Raw genomic sequence first — 11,587 nt, 5'->3', positions numbered from 1 at the left:
TTGTTTAGTTTTTAGTTTGTATAACTTATTTTTTTGAGTTGAAAGCTACATATACTTTTTTAGAGAAAAAAAAAAACAAACTATCAGATGAAGCCAGAGCTAAAATAGAGAAGACACTAGCAACAAAAAAAAAAAAAAAATCAACCCATATATATTTGCTTCAGATTCTTAATAAGACAAGGTTAGTTAGATACTTAAATTGTAGTTCAATGTATAAGCTGGGCTAACTAAATGCAGTTGTAAGAGTGTAAGACAGATGCATGATTATGTGTTTATGTAGTACGTTGCACGGATATGTTAACACTTGATTACCAAAAAAATAAGACTCAATTTATTGATAGTTTTTCTTAGATCCACAACAACTAAATTTACTGAAAATATTTTTTTATGCACCTTACAATTTTTATATCTATTAGAAGTACAGGTGAAGAAATTAAATAAGAAAAAAAAAAGCGTGTGACCTACAATTTGGTCATAGAATTGGTATTTAATAAGTGTGTGACACACAGAAAAGTTTTTTCTTTTTTTAATTTGTATGGGTTTTTAATTTCTTTATACTTGTGTTATGCTAAAATTTATTCTTTTGGGTCAATAAAAATTAGATTTTACATGAAACTATTTGTCCTGCAAGATTAAGTTAATAGACAGTAACATTAAAGAGTAAAGAAAAAGAAAAAACCTCGGCAAAATTAAATTTTCCATGAGAACCAACACTGATAACAAATAAAATAGCAAGAATTTAATTACATATATAAAAAGAACGATCGCACCTTAGCTTGTAGAATAACTAAGCTAAGGCCATCTATCCCTTTCTAGAGAGGCACAGAAAGGTACCATTGTGGTCTTAAAATAAATAAATAAATAAATAAAAATTCCCCTTGCTTAATTAATCTTTCTTAAAACAATCGGTTATGCCATGCATATTTATTAATGGATAATCTAGATATATATAGAAATATTATATTCAAGTAAATGTTCAAAGTTTGTTTATCCAATTTTGGACGATCCAACTTACTTGTTTCAGTCACACACAAATTTATATTTTGCAAATAAACATACATAAAGTAACTAATTAGAATTCATATATATATATAGTACAAAAGCAAGATAGATGATATGATGTGATCCAAGTACATAAATCAATTGATGCCATATATATCTTTTCAAATTAAACTTAGTTTTCTCAACCTCAAATTTCTTAACTTCGTTAAGTTGCCAAATAAATGAGGATTGTGTTCTACATTAATTAACGACATCTCTCATGCTTTGATGTCCTGAAACAATCTAAGTTTTAATGATATCATCTCATGCGTCAATCCAGCACCACAATCATAGTATTGTAGACTTCTAATATATGCATATTGTCCTACTGCCACGTGCGAGGATGCAAACATTTTATGGGCTTAGGAGGAAATATTTTGGTTAATTCTACTTTACCCTTTTTAAAATAAAGGATAAATTACCCTTGTGATATATACAGTAATTATTCATAAATTATTCTTCTACCTAACTTCAAAATTTAGTTATTTTTTATTTTCTTTTCAATTGATGCAATATTTCTCTTGAAACTTAATAGTAGTGTCATTTTCATAATTCCCACCAAATACACCTCTTCTTCTCTAATTTTAAAATCATAATTTTTGTCAAATTCAATCACCATTTTCAATCAATTAGGTTAGGATTTTGAACTTGTTCATATGCTTTCAATCTTCCATTTCAACAAGTACATCTATTAATTTTTCAACTCTCTCTTTTCTAAGATTTTCTTTCTAGTATTTTTTTTTAAATTTAGTAGGATCAACAATGATACTCCTCTTCAAATAACCAACCCTCACAGCCTTGTATAACTATATAACAAACACAAATCAAAATATTAGTTAGTCATAAAAACAATGAGTCAATAATTACCATTTTAGAATTTTTATTAGCTGGATAATGATTGAAAAATAATTTAAGAGCAATTAAAGAAAAAAATAAAAAATAAAATACCTTGGTGTCTTCTTTCACACACCAATTACCATCATTTTTAATTAATATATCACAAATTTCTATTAGTTTTTTAGCTCTCTCATTTTTAGAATTTTTTAGAGATGGTATTAGAGATAACAATTAGATTTGACGATCTTATTCAAATTTTGGAACTCTGGTTGAAAGATAATTTATCAATAATCACTGTATATGCCACAAAGAATAATTTATCCTTTATTTTAGAAAGGACATAGTAGAATTCACCAAATATTTTATATTTTTTGACTTCCTCTATGTTAGAGATACGAATGTGTCTCTTTTTACCGGTTTAATTTTTTTTTAAAAAGTGACAGGATAAGTTAATGATATGATATCAAAAATTCTATAATTTTAAACTCTAAAGTTTAATTTTTATTGACCAAAAAAATTAGTATAAAATAAAAAAAATTGTAATAACAATAATTCTCATGGATGGATATAAATTAAATCGTACGTGCCATACATGTGCAATTTATTGAGATGGCTATATCATATATAAAATGAAGACTTCACATTTTGCACATACTCTTTGGGGTCTAACATATCATCATGACATTTATGATAATAGTTAAGGAAAGTTTAGGCCATAAAAGGTTCATTCTAAATTAAGTTTCAAATAAAGTGATAGATGCTACATGAATCATATAGTGCCTTCTACTCCAAAGCCATTCCCTTACCCATAATAATCTTCTAATAAAGCTGTCATTATTATTTGATGATTCTAATTAAACAAAATGTACAATGTACATGCACATATATATAAAAGGATAGGATTAAGATGTGTGTGGCTCTTTACTAATGTGTAGTGACCCATTTTTATAGTGAAGTGATGATGATGACAAGTGTCTATATCAAGGTTTACGTTGTTGCTTCATAGTGTTAATTACCATGTTGATTAATAAGATCCACATTAATCGATTACTACTTGATGACATTATTGCAACATCACGGTTTGAAAAATACTAATTATATTACATATATATAAAAAATTAATTAACCATATAGAAATAAACTAGTTATGTATTCGTGTGATGTGCAAAAAATATTTATTTAATTTATATTTTTATTTATATTTTTATTAATTTATATAAAAATTATTAGAAGTTTTAATTTATCTTTTTAATTATTTTTTTAATTTTTAAATAAAAATTTTTTCTATTTTCTTTAATATTTTAAAAAATAATATATATTTACATTTTTATTCATTTAAGTATTAGGAGGATAATGTTTTATTATTCTAAAATTATATTTTTGTATCAATATTTTTCAATAATTACTAAAGATATATAAATCTATATTACATATTCATATATGATAAATAAAAATATAATTAATATGCTACAATGCAATAATGATTTATAAAAAAAATGATTAAAATAACAGTATAGTAAATTAAATGAGATAAGCATCTATATTATTATTCCATTAAATAGATAAATATGAGAAAATTAATTCAAAAACATCATCAAATTTGTTTTCTAACCCTACTTATTATTCAAAATCTCAATTTTTATGGTTCAATTTCCATCATATCTTGATTAAATTTTTTAATTTAATAAATTTTTTATTTTTTAATGAATATTTGACTAATTAATTTAAATAATGATATATATTATTTTATAAATTATATTAATTAAGGCTGATACACGATAAAAAAATATAAATTAGATTTATTATAATGATTGATAATTATTAGAATTTTAGTTATTAATTAAATACCAATTTTCATATAATTTCAAAGAAAGTACTTTTTTAAAATATTATGAGAAGAGAGCGATATACATACTGACACCAAAATGTGTCACGTTAATATTTTTAACGCTAAAATATTACTTGTTTTAAAATAATATAAACATATTTTTATAATTATAATTAATCATAAATATTTTCATATTTTTTTAAATATCATTTTGAAGAATATTTGAAGTTTATTGGAGATTTGACCAAAATCAACAAACTTTAGCTAACCCCTATCAATATGATGAAAATCAACATAATTATAATTCATATATTTGAGGTGCATATTATTATTTGTAGGTTTTATTATTTAATGAATATTTAATTAATCAATTCAAATAAGGAAATGTATATATTTTATTTGTAAATTATATTAATTAAGGTTGATATATAATAAAAATATATATAAATTGAATTTATTAAAATATTAAAAATTAGTAGAATTTTAGTCATTAAATACCAATTTTTGTATAATCCTAAAAAAATAATTTTCTAAAAAATTCTGAGAAAAGAGATATATATATATTGATATTAGAATGCGCTATGTTAATTATTTTTTACACTAAAATGCTACTTATTAAGATAATATAATGATATTTTGTATTTCATAAACTAATTTACTTTACTTTTATAATTTTTTTTGTTTTTTCACAATATCTTCTAATTTAATATTAGACTAAAAATTAATTTATCATAAATGTAAACTCCATTATATTTAAGAGTTTATTGTTAATTAATTAGTTGCTACATGTACAAAACATAATTCAAATATTTGACACTTATTTAAATGGATTAATGAACTAATTACTAAATCAATCTAAAATTATTTTTTGTAAAGATATTTGATTTTGCCTATTATATATTTAATTATACAATAACTTTGATTATTCTGTTGATTGATTATTTAGTTAAAAAAAGATGTGAATTAATTAGTACGTATATATACACAAATATATAATAATTGATTTGATGTGATTGATTTATAGTGTGTATAAAATATAATTATTATAAAATAAAAAAAGGAAAAAAAAGTGAAATCTTATTTTTGTTTGAAACTATATATGTCATAATATCTAACAAATCAAGATAATTAAATCAAATAGTAGTCGATTTTGTCGTTTTTCAATTTTATCGAGCTTAAGTCTTTAAATTAATAATAACAAAAGAAGCTTCTATATATTAGGGAGATAGAATTGGTCGCCATAATTCGAAATAATAATAATAATAATAATAATAATAATAACAACAACAATAATAATAATAAATACCTAAAATTCTATAATTTCTACAGTAATCGTCTGAAAAGAAATTGCACAATTATCCAGCACACACAAATACAATGAACTATATGATTATCATCAACTCTACTGTGACTTGCACTCGTACGCAATGCTTGATATCTTAAAACTAAAAATAATGCATGAAAAAAAAAAAACTAAACATGTCACGGAATATCTAATTAATAAAACTCTTTAGAAACACAAAATGATAACACTCAGAGAAAGAAAGAACAAGAATATATATTCAGATGTGTCAACAGGGGTAATAATTACATATATGTGTTTTCTTAATACGCAACATATGTAATGTGCATCGTGAATTAATAATATCATTTACGTAAACTTTATAATTATCCATATAGATATATTATTAATTTGGTGTATTAATGAATATTTCATGCAATTATATCCCTATATTATTTGGTGAAAAAGATTATACTATACCATGAAAACAGTAATACTACTTATTAATTGCATGTTTTTGCATTTTAATACTACTTGTCAAATAAAGCGTGATGATCATTCACAGTTAATAGCTTAAGATTTTCAAACGTGCATGAACTCCTATAGTGTAAAACAAAATTAAATATATTTTTGTTATCTTTGTTAAACTTCACATATATACTAATTATTGTTCATATTATTCTTAAGGTTTTTCCCTAAACAAGAGGATATACATAATAATGTTGAGGCATAATTACACATAAATACGTAGATATATATACATGAATGTGAAGTTGATGAAATGTTTGTGATTGCAAGGTATGGTGAAAAAGACAAAGAGGGATAGGTTTTGAGTGATAATTTCATCTTAATCTCATCATTCCATACCATATATGCCCATATTGTAGATAAAGATTTATGAATGAACCAACATATATTTGAATATTTTTCTCTCTATTTCATCCTTGCTTCTCTATAAATACAATAAGCTTCCTCCCTCATTAGACCCAAACACATACCAAACAAAACAATAATAAATTCCCCATACATACCCTATTTTTATTATTATTATTATAATGGCCATCCTGAATAGATATCTTCTTCTCTTTTCATTCTTTGTTAGTAGCATAGTAGTTCCTTTTGTTGGTTGTTATAATGCAAAATTACAAAAGGGCCCACTTGTTGAGAGTACAAATGTTGAAGATGATTATAATATTAATGATAGATCATGGTGGACATTCAAGGGGTTATTCATGCAAAGCAAAGATGTTGTTGGTGGCGATGGGACTTCTTCTTCTTCTTCTTCCTCACATTTGCGTAAAGTTATTAATGTAAATGATTATGGAGCTTGTGGTGGAGGGGATGCTTCTTCTAATACACAGGTAATAAGCACCTATATATGCCTAATAGCTCAAATTAGTAGATATATATATATATATATATATATATATATATATATATATATATATATATATATATATATATATATATATATATATATATATATATATATATATATATAAATGTAATTCATGATGAGTAATATTAGAGTAATTAAGATGAAGTCAAGTCTTTATTTTATTATTTCATGTATAAAAAGACATAAATGGAATTGAACAAACGTTTTCATTTTTAGGAACATATAGAATATAATAATTTACCAAAATAATGCTCTATTTTTTAATTTTATTTTTGTAACAAAAAATATATATAATTATTGGTTTTGTATCATAACTGAAAAATGACATTGATTTTTATAATCCTGTTTTGATCCTAAAATATTAATTAAAAATCATTGTTACAATATAAATACCTAAAATTTAATTAAAAATAATACACCATATCATCTGCCATTATTTTTGTAGGATTAAATTGATGACACAAAATGGATTAATCTGTCCAATTTTAAAAATTCATGTTTGCTCAATATTCTTGATGTGTTACAATATAAATTGAATAGAGCAAATATTTTTTTGTATGCTTGAAACACCTAATAAGAAATTTTCAATTGTCTAACTATTTTGAATATTAAATTCATGTGTTTTTTTATATTAGCTTAATTTTTTGAAAAAAAAAATGACTTTATAATATAATATCAGAATTTTTATGATCAAAATGTTTAAAGTTCAATCATTATTATTTTCTAAAAGATAAAAAAAGTAACATAACACAAATAAAAGAGAAAAAAAATTTATACAAAAATATTCAAACAAACTTAAAAAAAAATTTTATTCGAAAAAACATATTAGAGATATAATTATTTACATATTTCTTCTTATTAACTTAAATTTTTAACAGAAGTAATTTTATTTTATAATTAAAAGAATTATGCTAAGTGATAATAATAATATCTAAAATAAAGACTAATTAAAGTAATTATTTATAATATTATTTAATGTGTGTATTTAAAGATATTACTCAATTTTCAGGCGTTTGAGAAGGCATGGCAAACAGCATGTTCTAGAGCCCAGACAATTTTTTTGGTACCTAAAGGAAATAATTACCAACTCAAACCAACCAGATTCTCTGGTCCTTGCAAATCTGACATCCAAGTCCAGGTAATTAGCTAGTAATTAATACTCAAAATAATTAATTAAGATTATTATACATGATCATTATTAGATTCACACTGTGAAGAAAATTAATTAATAGAATCAATGGTTGAAATTAATTGTGATCAGATTGAAGGAACAATTGAAGCAACAGATGAGGCATCAGATTATTATAGCAATGATAGCAAATACTGGCTTGTATTTGATAATGTTAAGAAACTATTAGTCCATGGTGGTGGAACCATTGATGGAAATGGCAAAATATGGTGGCAAAAATCGTGTAAAAGGGACAAAACCTTGGTAACACATATAATAATGTTGAAAGTGATTTATTTATTTATTATATTGAAAATCATTTTATAAAATTTGAAGCTTATAAAAAAATTTAAATATGATGAACTGATTTGAAAATGAGTTTAACTAGTGAACTACTTTTTTTTTCAGTATTAGTAAATTTTTTTGAATTTTTAGTTTTTAAAAAAAAATAGAGTAAAAAATATTTTTATAGTAAAAAATTAATTAATATTAATTAATTAAAATCTGATTCTTTAATTTATACTTATTCACATTTTTAAGAAATAACCACACTTATGGTTTCTTTAATTTAATTTGCAGCCATGCAAGGATGCCCCTACGGTATGTATACATGTTATTAACTAATTATTATTAATCAAGTATATTAACTGGACATTCAAAATCATTATAATAATAAGGTGAAAACTCAAGTGAAGTTGATTTCATGTGAAGTTGATATCTGAAAGCCGTTAGATGATTTGACTGGTTTGACTGAATTTTCATCTAACGGCTCTCAGATATCAACTTCACGTGAAGTCGACTGCACCTGAGTTTCTACCTAATAATAATAGTAATAACAACAATTAACATTATTATTATTATATTATTGCAGGCTTTGACATTCTTAAATTGCAGTAATTTGAGGGTTGAGAATTTGTATATATCAAATGCCCAACAAATGCATGTTAGAATTCAAGGTTGCAAAAATGTTATAGCTTCTGGGATTAATGTGACGGCACCAGGGGATAGCCCTAACACTGATGGAATTCATGTCACTAATAGTCACAACGTCCAAATCTCTGATTCTGTTATAGGAACTGGTAATTAATCATATATAATTAACCTTCATTAAATTAAATATATGCAAATATCTTTTAGTTAATTTGATTGAATTTAATTAATAATATGTTTTCAGGTGACGATTGTATATCAATTGTAAGTGGATCAAAAAATATTCTAGCTACAAATATAACGTGCGGACCTGGCCATGGTATCAGGTAATTAATTATTCAATTAATTCTGATTATCACTAATAATAATAGGGTTTATTTATCATGTGTCCTGATTAAGGACACTTGTTAAGATTACAAAACAAAAATAATTTTATTAAAAAATATAAAATATTTAAGATAGGTTTGGTTTGCATTTTTATCTTTAGTATTTTTTGTTTTTTTTTTTATTTTGTGAAGAAAAAAAGTAAAAATAATAAAATTCTGTTTTCTGTTTTTAATTACCTCCTGTTTTAATTTTTTTTTCTTCACAAAATCCAAAAAACAGAAAACACAAAAAATAAAAATAAAAAATAAAAACCTAAACCAAACATATTTTAATGTAATTATTAAATAAAAACATTTTAAAACTTTTTACTAGCAGTAAATTTATCATATGCTCTTAAAACACATATTAACTAATCCATAATTAATTACTCAATTAATACTGATTATCATTAATAATAATAAGATTTATCTATCATATGCTCTAAGAATACTTATTAAGATTACAAACAAAAAGTCTTTATTGAAAATATAAAAAATTTAGAGTATATTTGATTTGTATTTGTATTTTTTATTTTTATTTTCAATTTTTTTATTTTTAAATTTTATAAAAAAATAATAAATTCTGTTTTTTGTTTTTATTTTTTATTCTCATTTTTTCTTTCACAAAATTCAAAAAATAAAAAATTCTAAAAATAAAAATAAAAAATAAAAATGCAAATTAAATACACCCTTAAATTTTTAATACATTTATTTTATATTTATTAAATAAAAATATTTAAAATTTTTCACTGATAAATCTATTATCATGATAGCTAAATTCATAATAATAGCTTCAATTGGAAACACCTTGATAATTAGTTTGCAATAATGGTTGTCAGTATTGGAAGCTTAGGGAAGGGAAACTCCGAGGCATATGTTTCAGGAGTAACAGTGAAGCGAGCTCAGATTTCTGGAACTACAAATGGAGTTAGAATTAAGACATGGCAGGTAATTAGCTAATTAATTATGATTTCTAATTATATGATTTTATTAGTGATTAATTAATAACGTATGTATTTGCAGGGAGGGTCAGGACTTGCTAGCTACATCCAGTTTAAACACATTGTGATGGAAAATGTGACCAATCCAATTTTGATAGACCAGAATTACTGTGACAAACCAAATAAGTCATGCCAAAAACAAGTAATATAAATTCTTATTCTTATTAACTATTCCCTTATAAAACAATAAGGGTGTGTGTGGTTGGAGGAATTATAAATAATTCCTAAAAATTTTAAGATGGGAATATCATATTCCCATGTGAAAAACTATTCTTAAGCAAGTTTGATTCTTGGAAATCAAAATACCATCATTTCAATTCCCACCTTCTCTTTGGGTATCTTTAATTCCCATGGGAATGGAATAATCTTTGTAACAAAGTAATACTTGAACCACACACACCCTAAAAGTCAACAAAAAAAATCCGTATTGAACTTAACATGTTTAGATTAGATTGTTAAAAAAATTGTTAAAATAAAAAAAATCCGTCTATTTAAGCTGGTTAAATAAAATAAATTAAAAAATTCGATTTATTTTTATAGTCCTACCAGAAACTTAAATTAGAAGATACAAATAATTATTGGATTTTGATCCTCTAAAGTTTGAATTTTACTTTAGAGTGTAAAGTGTGATCTTCTACCCTTGAATAATTTTTCTTTTATATTTATTTTTGGTCCCACTTATAAAATAAATAGTAAGAGATCACACTTTACTCTCTAAAGTGAAATTCAAACTTTAGAAAATTCAAATCTATAATTATTATATCAGACAAAAAACAATAATAATCTAAATTTATCTTATTTAATATTTATTATTTATTGCAGAGTACATTGAATAAAGTCAAAAATAATAAATTTTGATAATTTTTTACTAATATTTTTTTATTACTAAATATTTCCGTATTATTATATACTCATAATTTGTTTGGTGTGGATGTACAGAAATCAGCGGTTCAGATATCAAATGTGTTGTACCAAAACATATCAGGGACAAGTGCTTCAGATGTGGCTGTGAAGTTTGATTGTAGTGACTCAGTTCCATGCCAAGACATAATATTGGAGGACATTAATCTCCAAAGTTTTGAAGGAGACAAAGATGCTGAAGCTTTATGCAACAATGTAAAGTTGTCTTATTATGGAGACGTTAACCCTAGCTGCTGCTCATAGAAATATACATAATTGCCATGATGAGATTAAACTAATAATTCATGACATGAATTATTGAAGCATGAATGTATATCATTGCATGCTTTAATTTGCAATGACACTTTATCATTGCATATAGGGTATGTAGTGTGTAGTGATGATCAATATAGTTAATTAGGGTGATTATTATTAATTAAAATTAGTCTTTAAACAATGATTATATTGTCATGATGATGCTAATAAAGATATAGTTGTACAGTACACTCAAATAGATGTATCATTGATTGAATTAAGAGTAGAAGAAAAAACAAAATAAAATAAATAATAAGAGTGTCTGTAATCCTTAGTGATATTATTCGAGAGTGTAGAGTGTAAAATTAAAACAACTATCTAGATATTAAAATTCCATATTATTTCTTTCCAATAAATGGATATATACATATATTGCTATTAATTATTATTTAATTTGTCACTTGATGATTCTACATAAATATATAAAATCCAAAGTATTATTATGTTTCTCAATCCGTTGATCATGCTTAGCTTGTAGCTTTTAATTTATATACGTTATATGTTATAAATGAAAATATCGA

The 11,587-nt window shown here is 23.7% G+C and overlaps 1 protein-coding gene across 1 annotated transcript; it reads left to right on the top strand.

The window, feature by feature from the left end:
* The first annotated feature begins 5,965 nt into the window (after positions 1-5,965).
* On the top strand, positions 5,966-11,370 carry LOC112698092 (polygalacturonase-like). Its single transcript, XM_025751499.3, has 9 exons — positions 5,966-6,349; positions 7,397-7,525; positions 7,649-7,819; positions 8,135-8,155; positions 8,427-8,634; positions 8,730-8,811; positions 9,690-9,798; positions 9,874-9,993; positions 10,791-11,370. Exons 1-9 carry the CDS (start codon positions 6,044-6,046, stop codon positions 11,013-11,015), a joined length of 1,371 nt encoding a protein of 456 aa, XP_025607284.1. The 5' UTR covers positions 5,966-6,043; the 3' UTR covers positions 11,016-11,370.
* The last annotated feature ends 217 nt before the right edge of the window (positions 11,371-11,587 follow it).

Source organism: Arachis hypogaea, chromosome 6 (genome assembly GCF_003086295.3).
Source record: "Arachis hypogaea cultivar Tifrunner chromosome 6, arahy.Tifrunner.gnm2.J5K5, whole genome shotgun sequence".
Classification (NCBI taxonomy): domain Eukaryota; kingdom Viridiplantae; phylum Streptophyta; class Magnoliopsida; order Fabales; family Fabaceae; genus Arachis; species Arachis hypogaea.
Note: the sequence above shows the minus strand (reverse complement) of the source record. Positions and strands in the feature narration are given on the sequence as shown.

Bases quoted from the DNA above. Each gene is read 5' to 3' on its own strand.
- LOC112698092 (XM_025751499.3), top strand. From the start codon at position 6,044: ATGGCCATCCTGAATAGATATCTTCTTCTCTTTTCATTCTTTGTTAGT. The intron at 6,350-7,396 runs GTAATAAGCACC...CTCAATTTTCAG, and splicing joins ATGCTTCTTCTAATACACAG to GCGTTTGAGAAGGCATGGCA. The intron at 8,812-9,689 runs GTAATTAATTAT...AATGGTTGTCAG, and splicing joins GGACCTGGCCATGGTATCAG to TATTGGAAGCTTAGGGAAGG.